The sequence below is a fragment of the Petaurus breviceps genome, unplaced genomic scaffold (assembly GCF_028583685.1).
Source record: "Petaurus breviceps papuanus isolate PSGF00001 unplaced genomic scaffold, PetGlider_PUasm1.0 90919, whole genome shotgun sequence".
Lineage (NCBI taxonomy): Eukaryota > Metazoa > Chordata > Mammalia > Diprotodontia > Petauridae > Petaurus > Petaurus breviceps.
The window spans coordinates 21,134,097-21,153,227 of record NW_027187378.1 but is presented as its reverse complement, the minus strand read 5'-3'; the positions used below and the strand labels follow the sequence as shown (position 1 = coordinate 21,153,227).

The 19,131-nt window shown below is 39.8% G+C and overlaps 1 protein-coding gene across 1 annotated transcript in view; it reads left to right on the top strand.

Annotated features, from left to right (window-relative positions):
• ZC3H6 (zinc finger CCCH-type containing 6) overlaps positions 1–19,131 on the top strand; it is a 176,732-nt gene that overhangs the window by 74,011 nt on the left and 83,590 nt on the right. The window contains exons 3-4 of the mRNA XM_069075962.1: positions 8,712–8,772; positions 18,867–18,930. Of these exons, the coding sequence (XP_068932063.1) occupies positions 8,712–8,772; positions 18,867–18,930 (125 nt within the window). The remainder of the gene's footprint in view (positions 1–8,711; positions 8,773–18,866; positions 18,931–19,131) is intronic.

Here is a 19,131-nt window from a genome sequence, read left to right as displayed (position 1 = left end):
TCAAATTATATTCTTTCCACAGCCTAAATAGTTTAGTAAAAGGGTACATGACCTAGCTCCCACCAGCAATAGTTTTAGATCCCCAGGTACCCTGAAGTCCATCCCTCTAAGTAAGCAGAGCCTGAAGTTTTTCCTTCAAGTTCCCCAAACCCTCTCCTCAATGCTCCAGGCTACAATCTCCTGGCACTCCCCAGTTGACTGATAATGTGCTTTAAGTGTGATGAATTTGGAAAAATGGAGGGTTTTCCCCTGAAATATAGAGTTCACTCTGTACCATGAAGCCCCAACTTCAGTACCATCTAAGAGATCTCTCCCTTGCTGCAAATAATCACTTTGCTTATTCCAGTGCCAAGGAATTAAAGAAGGTTGCTAAGAACTCCTAGAAAACAATGGAGCAGGGAGAAAACACCCCAGAATATAGAGCAAAAAGAGTAAAACAAGAGAGGTGCAGCTAAGAGAAAGATGAAAGAGAAAATCAGAAAAGTGAGAAAAAGCTTGTCAGTGAGAAACAGTCTGTTCCAAACTCTGCACTGACTGGTTGTGTGACCTAGTATAAATCATTTAACCCTGAGTCTCAATTCATCTGTAAAGTGGGGAGATGAGAAAAAGAGAGGAGAAAATGAGGTCAGAAGTCAACTAGCTTCTTCACTTGGTAAGATCAATCATTCTTATATGCAATTTGGAAAAGCAACTAATGTCATCTTATATGTAATTTGGAAATGCAATTAATGTCATCTCGCAGTTTATATTATTGTTGTATTTCTACACTGTATATTGCAAAACCTGAGTGAGGAGAAAATTGTTTAATTTCAGTAGTGTTACTTTAACCTTGACTTGTAATATGTATATCTGCTCTTTAGAAAAACTTGTAAGAATGTTAACTAAGCTATTTTGGGCTACTACCGTGTTTCCCCGATAATAAGACCTATCCCGAAAATAAGCCCTCCCCTTACTGTGTAAGATTCCTCTAAAATAAGCCCTCCCCTGAAAATAAGCCCTCTGGTGTTTTTCTGTCCAAAAAATTTAATAAGACAGTGTCTTATTATCGGGGAAACACGGTTATTTTAATGTTAAATTCTAAGATTGTTAATTGATTACTGTATGTGGAAAGGAGGAAACTAACTGGATGAAGGAGTTGCAAAGATTAAAAAGGATTTTTATAAATTGGCTTTTATATTTTAGAAGGATGGTAAAAGGAATTCCTTACATTATAACATTTGATACATTTTTATTGCTTATTGCAGCCCCATGGGAATATAAATAATTATAACTGGCTCTAAGCTGTGATTGGTGAAGCTTGTTGTTTAAGGTAAAATTCATTTGGGAACATAACTAAATTTTATTTTGAGTCTGAATTTGGGTATAGTTGTATGCATTAAATCAGTGTCTGAGAGAAAATGCCACTAGCTACTCAGAGGAATGTGATCCTGTACTGTCAACAGGTTGTAGCAACAAGCAACCCAGCATCCCCAGGGTGGCTGCTCACACAGGTTCTTGGATCTGCTTTGATAAAGGAAAGCAACTCAAAATGGGTTAACAAGCTTACTTTAATCAGTCAAACATGTATCATTTACCTAGTTCGGGGGAAAGAGGTCAGCACCCTGAACTTCAGAATATACAGACAGAATTATCAAGACAGAAACAGGTCAAGTAGACAGATTTCAAACTGTCCAACCATTACATCCATACCCAATCAACATCTGGGTTTCAAAGCCAGAGGTCTCTGGACAACGGCTTCTCAGAATCCAGATCAAATCACAGAACACTTCTCAAAGTGAGCCCCAAAACAAAGCTACACATCAGGGCTTTATATAGCCTTCTCCTGGCTCGGAGAATGTAACAACCTTATTGACTCACTGCCCAATCAAAAAGTATCTACTGAAAAACAAGCCTCCTACCCCAGGCTGCAGGTGCACTTTGGCCTAAGGGCAGGGAAGATCTTAAAAATTTACATTCCCATTACACAGGTGGAAGTCTATTTTTGGTAAAGGTCGAAGGGACAATCTTAGCCTCTGTCTGGATTGGGATCCCTCCTGGCTCTATTTACCCATGAGGTTCCTTTGAAAAGGAATGTTTCCCACCTATTCCTGAGTCTAGCTATGAGATGGAACAGATGCTGCATGAGATGGAATATCTGTAACCATACTTGAATTTACACAGAGCCAAAGATATTTTCTCCTGGCACAATTGGAATGTCACATGTTCCTGCTTTTTCCTTCTATAACAGGTTTCTATGCTCAGAGCAAGTAATTAGTAAAAGATATGAGCTCTTTCATGTTAGCTAATTGGAAAATCAAACTGCTTAAGATCATTAAAATTTTCAACTAACTTCCTTCATAAAAGTTTAGTGATCATTTATAAATTTTGAAACTGTTTTGAAGGAGGAAAATACTTTTAGAAGAAAATTTTAAAATCTCTAGTGTGATTTTAAGAGACCCACTAAAACCTCCACTTGCAAAATTGATATAACAAATTGTAAAGCAGAAGAGAACTTGCAATTTCAATCCATTATTTAACCAAGTGTTAATATTTGTAACTGAATGCATATGGGTAAAATTCATTCCCCTTTTTGAAATTCTGTTTGTTATCCCACCTTCTATTGTATTTTGGGTGGCGAATGCTGTTATGTATGACTGTTAATGATTTACTTCTCAAGTCTCTCCAAGCACTCCAAAACATCAAGGATGCAGTTCGAGTGGTGAGCCAGACCACTCTGCTGTTAAGGTGGCCGGAAGAAAAGCCTAGATCCACCCCTTACACATCAAGGTGACAGCTCCTCCCTACCCACCAGACCTGTGGGTAACAGAGCCAGCTGGTGACTTAAAACCGAAGATGAAGAGATTGTCCTGATGCTCCTGTTCCTGGCATTCCTGCCTTTGGCTGGTTCCAAATCCTATGCTCCCACCTTTTACTCTTGGACTCTTACTAAGACAATTGATGGGACTCTAACTTAAAAAATGTGACTCATGGCAAGTCCACCCTTTTTCTTTGATCACTGTGCCCCAGATTCATGTTGTTTCCCTATACAGGCATGTATTCTGAGGGCACCAATGCTGCTGCTTGTGGAGACGTGGGCAGAAAAACAGCCTTTGGTCAACCCAGTCTTATGTCTGCCCTGAGGATGAGTCCCCCAATTGATGGGAAATATCACTGTGCCAATTGGGATTGTGTAACTATTGCTGACTGGGTCTCTGGTGGCAGCCGTGACAACCACATTTCATTTCATTGTAATACCCTTAAGTCATGTAACCCAGTTGTCATCAGGGTTTTGGATTGGACCAAACAGGATTGAAAACTGGGACACCTTGGGGAATCAGGTTTTATGGCACAGGAAGGGACCCTGGGGTCTTGTTCACTATTCACTGCATTCTGGTGCCAAGGGATCTTACTCCCATCAGTCCCAACCCAGTCCTCATCCCACCTCCTGATGGCGATCGAACCCTGGATGGCCCCCATTTCACCCATTACCATCACCCTTGCAAACTCGGGGAGCACTTTGGTAGACCCCAAGTTCCTCGGACCTGAGCTTAACTTCTGACTGCTTATATGCAAGAACACCTTTTTGCTGGCAGCCCCCATTTTAGTCCCTATCCTAGTTGGCCTTGGTATGGCAGGATCGGCAGCAATGGGTACCACAGCGCTAGTGCAAGAGAACAGTCCCCTGGACTCAGTTGAGTCCGAGTTTCAACTATGAACAAGAAAACGGGGGAGTGAAGTACCCACCAGAAATTATACACCAAAGCCCCCTAAACCTGCTAGAAGGGACCCCCACCAGGGTCCCTGGAAACCACTTAATAGGCCACAATAGTGAAAGAACTTTTCACCTGTGTTGCTAGAAACCTGCCCCAGATTCAGGTCTGTTTATGTTTGCATCCAGGGCTTTGCTAGGTAATCAAGGCTTCACTAGAAATGGCATTACACCCCCTTGGAACCACATTTTGTTGATTAGCTACACCTAACTCTATATAAGTGTATCTTACAGAAGACTCATTGCTGTCTTCCGTATTGGGGAGGCAGTCACCAGCTGGTTACTAAACACTCCTATCAAATTACAATTGGCTTTGCTGTCATGTCCATTTCATTTGTCCATTTCACTATCCATCTGTCTATCTATCTATCTCCATTTTTATTTGAATTGAAATAAATCTTAATACATTTTATAGTAAATATGTGATATTTATGCATAAATATTATTTCAGTGTATACCTATATAACATTCCTTCTGGGCTACATGCCAAAAAGTAGCAACTACTACTTTGGGATTCTAGGGTTGACCTAGAAGCCCACTCCCTTCCCCAGCAATATACCTCTCATTAACAATCAGATGCAATTAACTCATAGCAAAGACAGTTACTAAAATGCCCTAGTAATTGTAGCAGTTACAAAATTCCCTCCATAAACCTGGGGTGCACTCTCCCATGATTACACATAGCAACTGCAAGAACAGGCTCAAGTTTAGAGTGCAAGGGAATTGGCCATACCATGAAGAACATATGTGGCCAATACTATTCATTATTCCAGTACTGTGAAGCCAGAGTTTCTTTACCTCCTAGTCAACCCCTCACAAAACTTCCCATTATGTGCAATATCTTTGCTGAGCAAGCTGTTCAGATGGTCCCTCAGGGTCTGCTCCTCTTCATAGCTTGACTATGGATTGCCAGAGCTACCTTTTTCTGAATCCATAGATGACTCCCTTCTCTGTTGCCTAAGGTAAAACTCTCAGCTGTTTCCTTCCTTCAAGTGACCGCCTCTCTGTAGCAGTTTCTTTAAGAGCATATGTCTGGGGGCAGCCAGGTAGACCAGGGGATCGAATCCAGGCTCAGATACTTAGCACCACACCCAGAAATAACTGGCCATGTAACCTTGAGCAAGTTACTTAACCCCAATAGCTTAAAAAAAAAAAAAGAGCATATGTCTGCTCCTTGCTGAATGCACATTGAGTTTTTATTTCAAGATGATATTGTGGGGGGGGGGGTGAGGATGTGTGAGAGAGATCCTTTCCTTCCCCCATCAAGAGTGATTCCCCCTCAGAAGCTGGGTTTCAGGGTTTCTTTACTTCTGGTTCCAACTTGAACTTACCCATCCTGCCAAATTTATTATATAAAGCTATGCAACATGTCCAAGTTTTGTTTATCCAATGAGGTTGTTCTCTTTCATTCCATGAGAGTAAGACATTTGGGAGGGGAGGAAAGTATAAACACTTGTTAATATATTAATACCATATTTCTTTTGTTATCTACTCTTTGCTTTTTGTGACTGCAACTATGGGAGGGAAGATTGAATGCCTCCTTCCTCCCCATCCCCTCAACACCTATATTTTCAAAGACATTTCATTTTAGGGATCTAATCTACATTTGGAGTAGTGTAGTGGCCATTTGACCTTAGGCAAATCACATCCCCTCTAGGCCTCAGTTTCTTCATCTTTAAAATAAAGAGGTTGGACTAGGTGACCCCTAAGGTCCCTTTTATTTCTAAAATTCTTCCTTTTAAAAAGGGTAAGGTGATTTCATTCCCTAACAAAATGCCTTGGAAAATAATTTTCCTTGTGAGCAGTCATGTTTTGACAGTAATTTTAGACAACGAACTTTTTAAAAAGTCAAATGCTGCCAAAAATTGTGACGTAGTCTTGCAGATCAATGAAAAAATCTGTTATTTAATGCTATATTAGAAAATGCAGAATTATAACACAAGCAAGAATTATCTTTAAAAATGAGTGTTTAATTTACTTCAATAGGAATTTATATTCTAGGTGTGAAAGGAAAAATCTCCTCAGCCTACTAAATCCAATGGGAAATTTCCTTGAAGTTAGAGAAGATGAGAAGCAGGCCCCTACTGAATAAATTTATTTTATTCAAAGTCATTCTCTATAACACAGTTCAATCATTTATGATATGTAGAAGGAATAGGCAATAACCAGTTTTCAAATTTATTTATATGAGTGACATTGATTTAACAGAGACATACACTAATTATATTTACAAATACATATGTACACATACATACATATAATCTTTAACTCATGTAAAATAATACGTTTTACAACATTCTGTAGCATCAGGGAGAAAAAGAATTCAGGAAATTTTGAGTCTTGAACATAGGGAAATTTTATTTATTTATTTTTTGCAACTGAATTCTATTGTAATTATAATAATACCTTATTTTGATATAGAATTTAAAATTGATAACTGATGACTTTATCTTTACATCATCTTCATTTCCAATCATTCCCTTCTCCCACTGCTTCTCCAGAAAGTCACTCCTTATAAGAATAAAAAAGATAGAAAGAAAAAAAGCAGCTCAGCAACCAGATCTTATCTATGAAATGTTCCACACCCATAGCACCCCACTCATGCAAAGAAGGAAGGGGAAGTACATTTTCTCTTTTCTTTTTCAGGGCCATACTTGATCGTTATGTGATCATTATGTTTATACAGTATAAATATTACTTTTTGTTTCTATTTTTTCTTGTTATAGTCATTGTAGATATCATTTTCTGATTTTGCTTACTTCATATCCATTCATATTTTCCCATCTAGTATTTATATTTTGTATTTTTTGTATTTTTTAATTAATTTGTTTGTTTCCTTTTAGTTTACAGGATTCAATTCCACAATTCCTTGAGTTTCACATTTTGTCCCTCTCCCTCCCCTCCCCCCCATGGCGGCATATAGTCAAGTATAGGATCTGTAAATACTTTCACATTATACATTAGTCAGGTTAGAAAGATGGATTGTATCAGCTGGAATGAAAAATGGTAAAGAGGACATAAAACCAAATAAGAGAAGGAAAAAGATCAGGTATTTTGCTTCCACCTGGATATAAACTCAGTTATTTCTAGTTCTTTCTCTGGATGTACATATTTCTCTCCATCATGAGTCTTTTGGGATTGACTTATATCACTGCATTGCTGAGAGGAGTCCAGTCTATCAAAGCTGGTCATCACACATACATTATGTCTGTAATTGTGTACAAATTTCTCCTGGTTCTACTTTTCTCACTCAGCATCAGTTTGTAAAAGCCTCTGCAGGTAAATATGAAGACCGTCTGCTTCTTGTTTCTTATAGCACAATAGTATTCCATAACATGCATATACCACAACTTGTTCAGCCATTCCCCAATTGACGGGCATCCCCTTAATTTCTAATTCTTTGCCACCACAAAAAGAGCTGCTATAAATATATTTTTTATTCTTAATGTTTGTTGTTTTATACAACCAGTAACACTCCATTACAGTCATGTACCACAGTCTGTTTAACCATTCATTAATAGCAAAGAATAAATTTAAATTAAATTACATTTTAAAACTCTGGAATTAAAATGTATGCCCTTTAACTGTGAGATGGTTGAACAAACTTTGTATAGAAATTTACAGCTTCCATGCAAACACCAAACTAACCAGACATGGAATACAGAATAGTTCATTCGAACTTGAGTGCATAAACTATCACAAAAATGTCCTTTTACTCTCTAGAAAAAAATCACCTTCCCTCGGGACCTATACAGCCATTCAGACTTATAGTACTACCCTAAATTTAAATCTCCTCTTAAAGGAGAAAATAGGTTTTCAACTATGATGAATGACAGTTTCTGGGTAATTAATAATCAATTTCTTAATTAGGTTAGCTAATAATCAATAAATTGACAGTTAGTGGTTTCTCTCCATAACAAAAAACACCTAATAGAGATACTAAATGCCTTAAATATTTTCTTTTTAAAAGGGAATGCTCCTGTCAGAAGAAATCAACACTGATTGGTAGACATTTAAATGAAGAGGTAGGCTAGAAGTCTTCAGCTCCTCCTTCTGAGATCATGAACTCAGCTACCTCCAATAATCTGGACAGAGGAATCCATCTCCACCCAGGCTGCTCTGGTTGTTTTTCTCTTTCATAAACTGGGTCATCCTAAACTACAATGGAGGGGTGCAATGACATGGGCTTATTTCCTAAGGGAAGAATTCACCTAGATTAGATCCCCTTTACACTCTAAACAGAAGCAAGGTCTCCTGGTTGGGTGGGATCCTGCCCAAGATGGAGCAGCACATACCCAAAAATTAGGGCAATCTCCTCTATGTCCTTCAGAGACTGGCTAACTGACCTACCGGGGCTGGTCCATGAATGAAGAAATAAAGGGAAAAAGACTTACTCCTAACTTAATAATAGGTTGTTAATAAAATCGTAAAAATAATAATTTATCTCACTCAGTCAAATGGGGAAACTATTTAAGATCAATAAATAGTAGAGCTTTCACCTTCTGGTGATTTTGATGTCCTAAAGTTGCATTCAAATTTACAGTAAGTAAATTTACTTAAGGCTGAAGCTTCCCAAAAAGGGAATTTCACATTCAGGTTTTCAAGAAAGTCAACCCCTTTCCCAGTGGCTCTGCATGTTTCAAGGAGTAGTTAAGGTATAGATTTATTTTTTATTCACTCTTTCCACAAGCATTTATTAAAAACCTACAACGTGCCAGGCAATGTATTAGGTTTGGGGGATACAAAGGCAAAACTGAAACAGTCCCTGCTTTCAGAGAGCTTGCTATCTACTACAGCAAAACAACATGAACAACATAAGAAAAGAATAATCCATAGACTCCCTTACCCAGCCTAGGGGTGATATAGGAGGATCACTGGAGTCCCAAAGTAAACCAGCCAGGGAAGGTCAAAGGTCTCCAAAAAGCAGCCCAGGAGCAACTAAAAAATTCTCTTGTGCTTCTAGCTCAGTGGCAGAAAACGGGCAATGAGCAAAGATTCTGCTGGGACAATCTCAAAGCCTGATGGTGGGAGACCAATGCAGGGACAGCTCTGGAGCCCATAAGTAAGTAGGAAAAAATTGAGGCAGAATCTTATATTCCAGGCAACCTGGAAGCCCTATAGCAAAAAGGAGGTCCTAGGCAGAGCCTAGAGTAAGGAAATTTCCTGATCCCAAAAGAGGAAAGCCTCCCAAGCAAAGCCAGCATCAGGGACAGCCAGACACCTCTGTGGCAAGAGGGAGGCCTTAGGCTGAACCCAGGCTCGGATCTCAGAAGCAGGGAAAAAGTCCCTAAGCAGAGTCTAAGAAAGGGTGGACACTGAAACCCTGTAGTAAGACAGAGGCCACAGGCAGTGTCCAGTGCAAGAATAGCCCCTGAGTGCCTTGAAAGATGAGCCTAGTCTTGGCCACCACAATCAGGCAAGATTTGCCCATGCCATTCAGAAATGTAGGAGTGGAGTTTGACCCAAGCACAGATTTCTCACTCTAGACACGAACGCTGCTGAGATGAGAAAATCAAGGGAAACACCAAAGACTATGCAGAAATTCTTTTGAATAAAAGATGACTGGAAGTGAATCCCAAGGAAGAAAGTGACCCCAAAAGAAGTCCAATTAAAAAAGAACAACCCTACAGCAAGTCCAATTAAAGCCTCAAAGAAAAAAAATATCCTAGCCATCAGTATTACAAGAGTATCTAAAAGAAATTAAATAAGGAATCAAAAGTAGAGTTGGAAGAGAGGAAAGAATGGAAAAGAGCACTGACACTCTAGAACAAACAAAATTCCAAGTTCTAACTAATGATGAACCAATGAGATAAAAAATATTAAAACAAAATTTTTAAAATGGGGGGACACAGAAGAAAATATAATAAAAATAATGCTAAAATCATTTGACCTAGAAAATGTCAAGGAAAGAGTCTAAGAATTATCAAACTATTTGAAAATTATGACCCCCCCAAAAAAACCTTGAATCCAATATTTCAAGAAATTACAAATGAAAAATGCCCAGAATTCAGAACCAGGGAGCAATGTAAAAACAGAAAAGAATCCATTGGTTTACCACACAAAAGCCTAAAATAAAAACTTCTGGGAACATTGAAGATAAAATCTAGAGTAGACAAAATAAGTTGAAATACCAAGTAGCCACAGTAAAGATCACACAACACTTACCACCTGTCATTTTAAAGCAGAGAAGAGCTTAGATACAATATATAAAAGGTAAAAGACAAACACAACCAAGGATAACCTATCCAGCAAGGTTAAGAAAGTAAGTGGAAGGGGTGGGGGAGATCCGTGTCTGGGGTGGAGGGGAACGTTTAATGAAATTGAGGGTTTCCAAGCATTCTTGATGAAGTCAAAAGTGAGTAGACATTTTGAAATGGAAATACAGGAACCAAGATAAACAGAAAGGCAAACCCATTTGTTTATTTGGAAGGTAATATGAGGGGATGAACTGTTTACATGCTAATGGGGGGGGAGGGATGAGAAGCAAATGAATTCTCAGAAGTCTGATATATTTAAGGATCATAGAGAAAAGTAAACATGAAAGAGGTCCTGTGAATGTTTTTGTTCATTTTTGATGGTCTCAAGAAAGAACAAAAATGGGAAGGATAGGGGACTCTACTGGGAAACAAAAGATGAGGAAGGGAAAGAAAATTATTATCATATTACAAGTGCAAAAATATGAATGGTATTCAAATATAAAGGAAAAGATGGGGGGAAATTGACATCCCATGAACCTCACTCTCACCTGAACCAGATAAAGGAAGATTGAAAACACTTCTAAATCCTGCCTACACACAAAAATCTTGGCACAGAAATACACTAAATGCAAAAGGGAAATAAGAGGGGACAGAAAAAAGGAAGAAGGAGATAAAGGTTTAAGAGTGAGGTCAAAATAGTTAAGGGAATAGTCAAAGGGGGAAAAAAACTGAAACATAAGAGAGAGGGACATTATGGAGGATTAAAAGGGAAGGTGAAAATAGTGAAACCTGGGATCAGTAACAGGGTAAAGGTAAGAGGAGAGCTGCAATACAGTAAAAACAGCCTATTTCATTTACAGACCACATCAGTCAAACTTCTATTTTACCACCTTCTTATTTGTAAAGACAGAAGGTTGGGAACATTGAGAAGAAAAAGTACAAAAAAAAAAGAGTATAGAATGGAAGGAAATAATACAGTTAACAATCAACTGTGGATAGAATAAATTTACCCATAAACTGAAGAGAATAGCAGACTCAATTACATAATAGAACCTAATGATATACTGTTTACAAGAAACACACTTGAAACAAAGATTCACAAAGTTGAAATGAGAAGCTGGAGTAAAATCTGTTATGCTTCAGTTGAACTCAAAATATCAGGCATAGCAAACATGATTTCATACAAGGCTACAGTAAATATAGACATGATTAAAAATTGTTATGCTTCAGTTGAACTCAAAATATCAAGGATAGCAAGCATGGTTTCATACAAGGCTACAATAAATGTAGACATGATAAAAATAGATAAGCAAGAACATTATAATTTACTTTTAGGCACCACAGATAATAAATCAACATTGATACATTATATATATATATATGTATATATATATGTACATATATATGTACCAGTGTAACATTTCAATACTTAAAGGAAAAATCAAATTAGAGGGAATAACAGTAAAACTGCATGACTCAGGGACTTTAATATATCCCCTTTCAGACAAAAAAAAAGATGTTAAGAAGCTAAATAGGATTTTCAGAAAAAATTAAAGATGATAAATCTCTTAAGATTATTGAATGGGTTTAGAAAGAAATTTCAGTTGTATGGCACCTTTACAAAAACTGACCATGTAATGGGGCAAAAAGACCTTCCCCCAAAATGTAGAAAAGCAGAAATATTAAACACCTTCTTTACTGATCACAATGCAATGGAAAAAAATATTCAATAAAGGGCCCTTGAGGAAATAAGAATAATCAGAAACAAAATAACATAATTTTAAAGAACTGGTGGATCAGAGAACGAATTATAGGAACAACAGAAAATTTCATCAAAGAAAGTGACAGTGATCAAACAACATACCAAAATGTGCAAGATATAGCTAAAGCAGTTCTCAGGGAAAATTTTCTCTCTCTAAACATTTTTATGAATAGAAGAACAGATCAATGAACTGAGCATGCAACTAAAAAAAAAAACCCTTAAAAACAATAAATCAAAACCTCCCTCCTAAGCAAAAAAAATTAAATTATTAAGATCAATGAAGAGGTTAATAAAATTGAAAGCAAAAACTTGAATTGATAAACAAAGCTAGCCATTAAAAGAAAACTAATAAAATAATGTTAGCTAGTCTGATTTTTTTTAAGAGGAAAATCAATTTGAATACTTTCTGAATAAGCCCTAATACCTTACTTGCATATATACAAATAAGCAAATTGTATCCATGTGCTACCAATCATTTTCATTTCTTCTATTTAATTAGTTATATTACAATGCAGTGTAATGGGAAAGACTTTTCAGATTTTGCCTTTTGAAGCCTTTTGGGCAGCTAGATAGCAAGTAGATAGAGTGCTAAACCTGGAGTCAGGAAGACTCATCTTCCTAAGGTCATTTCTTATATGTCCAGTCCAGAGGCTTCACAAGATCCAGTTTACATTCACACTTGAATGAGATTGTTTAAACAGAAACCTGTATTAATATAGTAAAATTATTTTTTACAAGCTGAATATACTTGCTTAAGAATGCTTTGAGATCCCTTATAAAATCACTATGAACAAAATAAAATTAGCATAAATGTAGAACTTGGAGAATGGTGGAATATTACATTACTATGGGGTAGTGGTGGTGGTAGATTTATTCAGCATTTATTATAGTGCCTACAAAGGGCAACTGCTAGGTGTACTGCACTATGATATTTAGTAAGCATATGGTAATGGTTTGCAAATAGTGTATGGGATATTCAGGGAGGACTAACACTTCTGGTGTGAGAGCTTCCTGAGCTCTTTCTTTAACGGCTGCTCACCTACCTTTCGTGTCTACCCATCACCCAACTTTCTCCTGTGGCTCCAAGAAACTGTAGCATGCACATCAGCCACACCAAGATGGGCTAAACTTGGCACACAACTCTGCAAGGTAGGTACTATTATAACCTCCATTTTATGGATAAGGAAACTGAGGTTAAGGGACCTGCTCAGGATCACACAGCCAAGGCCACATTTGAACTCAGGTTTTCCTGACTCCAGTGTTTTATCCACTCTGCCACCTAGCTGCTCCAGATATTCTAGACACAGAGAGCAGCTTAGCAGCTTGTACCAAGGCATGGAAAGATGGAGTGCCCTGTATGAAGAATACTAAGGAGACCAGTTTTACTGCAACATAGGTAACAAAAGAAGACTAAATGTGAAACAAAGCTGGAAAGATAGATTGAGACTGAGTTGTGAAGGACTTGAAATATCAGAAGAATTTATAGTCAATACTAAAGGAAGCCATGGTGTTAACTAAGTAGGGAAGTAACAAAGTCGGACTTGCACTTTAGGAAGCTCAGTCTTACAGTTGCTATGTGGAGATTGGATTGCTATGAGGAGAACAGTGAGACAGAGAGGTCTATAAGGAAATTATTCCTATGGTCCAGGCCAGAAATGGTAACAGCTTGAGCCAGGATGGTGAGTGTATGAATAGAGAGAATGGAATGGTATCTGACTGGATGAAAAGATCTAAAGATTAGAAATGACAACTGATTGTATATATGGGGTAAGTGACAGAGGAATAAAGGATGACACAGGTTGCAAACCTGGGTGCCTTCAAAAGGAAAAGTGAAATTCAGAAGGGGAATGAGTTTGAAGGAAAAGACAATGAGTTCTGCTTTGGAGGAATGATAGGTGAAGAAAGATTATGTATTAAGTGGTTGGGGAAAAGGCTTCAGAGGAAAGTGGCCAGAAAAGGGGGGGTGACTGGGGCTTTTCTGAAATAAGGAGAAGCAGTCACCAATCAGAAGAGGGCCTCCGGAAGGACTTTCTTGGAGGGTTTGGAATCTGATAGGGGCAAGGTGATTGGTTAGGAGACTGAGGTAGCTCTAGAAAATAATAATAACTAACATGGTTAGTTAATACCTAAGAAGCTAGGTTTGCAAAGTACTTTACAAATATTACCTCATGGTAAAGAATGGGAATCTGAGGGGATGTCTATAAATTGGGGAATGAACAAGTTATGGCATATTAATGTGATGGAATGCTATTGTGCTGAACTCTTAGCAACCAGGACTAATGAAGAAATATGCTATGTATATACATACATACATGCACATATATACACACCCCCAAAATACTCAAATTAAATACAAGATGATTTTGGAGGGATGAATAGCAATGGAAGTTGGGGGATCAGAAAGGCCTTATGTAGATGGTGGTACTGTTGTGGTTTAAACTCAGAGAGGCCAAAAACTGTTGTTGTGAGGGCTTTGCCCACCCCAAAACTGTTGGGGTTTCATAATGTGTTGTGGTGGAACTGTCTCTAAGAATTCAGAGCCAGACCACCTCTAATCCAAGTATAGGCATTTATTGAGATTGACACCTCTCATGAAGCAGGCTAAGTTCCAAGAGGAATAAGCAACTTCAGAGAAAGCAAGATGGATTTTTATAGGGTAAAGATGCAATTACATAACAGAAATCATGAATATTAAAAAGGCAGGAGGGGTTTGTTGAGGGATTAGGTAACAGAAGAGGGGTCCCATCTATGGTTTGGTGGTTAAACATGCTGGTTATGCTGCCCTCCAATTGGCTAACTATTGTGGTCCTGTCTGGTCAAGACAGATAGTAAGGTATTGTGGTCTCATTTTGGGTTAGATGGATGATGTGATTGAGACTGAATACAAAAACAAACCTGTTTCTGTGGGAATGGGTCTGGGGGCAATGACTAGGTAGAGGCAGTAACTGGGTTCCCATCACATGGAAACAAAGGCTATATCTGTAGGAACTAAGGGTTCAGGGACACACCTGTTGTTACAGTGAGCAGTGAAGCATATGTAAAGAAATTAGGATGTTGTTGGGGATGAAGGGGAGCTAGGTAGATACAGTGGGCCTGTTGTTCAGTGGGACTGGCCTAGAATGAAGTTAGAATATTGGGGCTGGGGGCAGCTTTATTAGGATTCCATCAATACTTGAGTTGAATCTTAAGGATTAAAGGCTTTAAAAGATGGTGATAAGGAAGGAGCAATAACAATAGTAGCTAATCATGACAATAAAAATAGGTAATAGTGCTTACTACATGCCTCCTGATAGGTGGACTCAGAATGTAGAATAAAACAAAATTTTTCAACATGGCCAATGTGAAAATTCATTTTAATTATATGGCTAATGTAGAAATTCATTTTGATTGACTGTAATTTTGACTGATATGTTTGTAATAAGTTTTGTTTTTCTTGTGTTCTCACTTACAAAGGAGTTGGAATGAAAGGATGAGGATATTGACTAAACAAAATACATTTAAAACATATATATTTCATTTTGTTCTCACAATAATCCAGGAAGATAGGTGCTATTATCCACATTTTGCAAATGGAAAAACAATAGCAAACAAGTGTTAAGTGAGTTTGCCCAAGGTCATACAACTAGTGCCAATTGACTTCAGGTCCAGTGCCCTCTACCACCTAGCTGCACTGATAAAATGAGCTAAGTTTGAGATGTGACACAAACACTTTTCCATGAACAAGACACTCCATCTCTCAGCTCCAGGCATTATCTCTGGCTGTCCCCAGGCCTGGAATACTCCCTTTTCTCCTCCATTCTTGCTATTCCAGCTACTGACCTCCCTGACTTCCTTTAAGTTCCAACTAAAATCCCACTTTCTATAAGAAGCCTTCTCCAACCTCCTCTTATTCCAGTGCCTTCCCTCTTTTGTTATTTCCTGCCTATCCTATATATAGCTTTTTTTTTATGTTTGCAAGTTGTTTCCCCCAATAAATTGTAAGCTACTTGAGGGCAGGTATTTTTTTTACTCTTTTTATATCCCCAGCTCTTAGCTCAGTGCCTGGCACATAACAGGTGCTGAATGTTTATTTATTGATTTTTTTTTCCTCCAAGCATTTATAATCTGTTGGAGGAAGGAAGGGTATATGTAATATCTTTACTTTTCCATTGGGTTGAGGAATAAGGGGAACTGACCTTTGATTTAATTTTAAGGGAATCCCCAATGAGAAAACTCCCTTTTCTAACGATCAGCTACTGCTCTTCACTTTACATTCTTAGAGTTTCCTAGAGCACTGAGAGTTTAAGCAACTTGCCTAGAGTGACACAGTCAGTATATGTCAGTAGTAGAACTTGAATTCAAGTCAACTTTAGGAAGGTTCTGTATACCACAATGCTTTGATTCTGAGTTTTCTGTAAGGAACACAATCCCAAGATATAGCATTGTTCCAGTAGGAAAATTAAATCCTCTGAAAGAACATTGTACCAAAATATGGGGACCATCTTCATAATTAGCTTTCAAGAATAAAGGTTCTAACAAGAGAAAATACTGAACTAATAAATATCTCCTAATATTTACTAGTTTTTAATAGTAACCTGGAAGGAGCTTAGTAATGGCTGTGTTGGCCATAATCCAATTAACAAAAAAAGCATTTATTAGATTCCTCTAAATGCCAACCATTCCCCTAGGAACTTTGTATTCTTCACAAAGACAAAAGTGTAAGTCCCTGACCTCATGGTATTCTCATTATTTACTTATCATATCTCTAAGTGAAGTACCTATGAGTCTGTTAACTGTATCACGATGAAACAGAAAAGAAACAAGTAGCTTGGGTTAAGAGGTAGAGGGAATCAAAAAGGCTTATCTGTTTAAAGTAGTAAAAGGCTACAATAAAAATTCTGAGGTCTTGTAGTTTAGCAAAGCCCTCTGCAAATCTGAAAGCTTATGCAGGGGTCAGTTTTATATTTTTATGTAAAAAGGAAGTTGTCCTATAAAGTGTTAAATATGAAAATACACAACATAGCTATATAAATACAGAAATATCAGCTGCCATTATTATTCTAAGGGACAAGCCACTGTCCCTCAATATGAAAGTGTTAAGCATGAACCAGACACAAATTAGAAGTGGTTTGGGGGGGGGGGGTGGCCAGGTAGCACAGTAAGAGCACCGGCCCCAGTGTGGGGATGACCTGGGGATAGAATCCGGGCTCAGACACTTAGCACCCACCCAGAAACACCTGGCCGTGTAATCTTGAGCAAGTTACTTAACCCCAATTGCTTAAAAAAAAAAAAAGTAGTAGTTTGGGGGCCTTTTTACTTATTCTAAAACCAAAAACTAAATTCCGAACCAGTACACATAAAGGTCAGACAAAACTGAAAAAAAAAATGACTAAACAACAACAAAAACACATAAAGAAATGTAAGTGTGATGCTTTCATTTATTTATAAAGATTTCATCAGATGCAGGACCTTTTATAAAGGTTGCCTCAGATGCAGAGCTGCATCCAAAAAAAAAAATCATCACCTAGTAGCTAACCAGATGGGCAGTACAAGCACAGCTTTGTTATGGAGTCATGTCTTCATACTCCATCTCTCACAATCAATCCACAAGCATACATATATTAAATGAGATGACCCATGGAAAGCACTTTTCGAGCCTTAAAAACCTTAAATAAATGGTAGCTATTATGAGTAACTACCTAATTGTGCAGGGTCCTCTGAGCTGTATTTTTACACACACAAAAAAAGGGAGTGATGTTACTTTTCAGAGACCAGTGCTTGGGTTATTTTGTTTTCCTAGGAACGACCAGTGCTTAGGATACTTTGTTTTCGTTGGAAAGAACAGTACCTAGGATACTTTGTTTTTGTTAAGTATTAGAAAGGTAACAGTAGCTTCCAAGAAGGCTAGGCCTTTGCTCAGGCAAAACAAAAGACACATAACGAAACATTAAATCCGCCGGCGGCAGCTACATAACGACAATCGAGGAAATGGGGGTCGGGGTGTGTGTTGGTGAAGGCTCACCCTTTGGGCTGCCCCCGACTGGCCCTGCCCCCTTCACCCACCCCCCACCCCCGCCCCTCCATTTCCTAGGCCTCAGGCCTAGCTCAGGCCTAGCACTGCAGCCACACCTGAAAGTGACAGGGGCCGAGCCAGAATCCCTAAGCCCTGTTAGACCCCCAGGCCCTGCGGGCAGATAAAGCTCCGGAAAGGGAAAGCGTCCGACAGCTTTCTCTCTCTCCTTGGTCCTCTAAGCAGGCCGCGCAGCAGGAAGAAAGGCAACCGGCCTGTGAGGCCTAGTACGGGAGAGGCGGGGGAGGGGGGGGGGCGCTGGGGGGGGGGGAGGGGGGGGGTGACAGCTCGGCAGCGGCCATGCCCCTCCTCTCCGCCTTCTTCTCCGGCTGAGCAGCAGCCTCAAGCGGCACGTGACACGGCCCATTCTCATCTCCTCCCGGAGATATCCCTGCGCGGTGGCTACCTCAGCGGAGGGGGCGAATGCTTTCTCTTTCCTCCTCTTCTCCTCCCTCCCTCCTCCCCCCCAAGGGTGACAGCCGCCATCGCCGCCATATCGACGTCCCGCCTCCTCTATCCCCGCCGCTACCGAGGGAGGGAAAGAAGCCCCGCCCCTAGAGGATGATTGGCAGGGAGATTTCCCCAATGGTCAACGCTCTCAGCAGGATCCTCCCGCCCGCCAGGGCCGCTTCCCAGCGGGGCCCGGGGCCGGGCTTATGTGTGTGTGCGTATGTGTGTGTGTGTGCGCGCGTGTGTGTGCATGTATGTGTGCCTGCGCAGCGGCGGAGCGGAGGCGCCAGAGCGAGGGCCGCGCGCGGAAGAATCCTCTCTCACCTCCCCCCACCCCCACCCCTCCTCCCTGAGTCCGGGGGAAAGGCATTTCGGCCGGCACCGTCGCCATTTTGTCGAGCTGCCTATCTCGGGCGCCGCCATGTTGGTGAGAAGAAATCACCGTCACGGCCACTATCCAAATCCCCGTGTTCCTCCACGCCACCCGCTCGCTCCCAAGCCTCGGCCAGCAGCGGCGGATAGAGACTAAAGCAGCAGCGCCAGCAGCGCCCGGCAGCGAGGGGGGCCATTGCCCTGTGTTTGCAGTTAGAGCCCCATCTTTCTGCTGTGATTGTTAATAGACTGGAAAAGTCTCTGTGTCTCTCTGTGTCGCTCACTAAGTAACCGTGAGTTTTTACCAATTCATCATCTCTCACCACCGAGTCCCAGCGGCGGCCGAGAGCAGGTGGTGATCACCGAGTCCAAGTGTGTGTGTCTCTCTCTCTGTCAGGCAGCAGCAGCAGCAGGGCGTGTGCGCGCTAGGGTCTCTGGTCGGTGGCCACAGGGCAGTTTCCTCCTCGCCACCTCCTGCTGCTCATCCCTCCACCACCACCTCCACCATCACCACCTCCTTCACCACCTCCTCCACCAGCCTCATGGCCTTTGA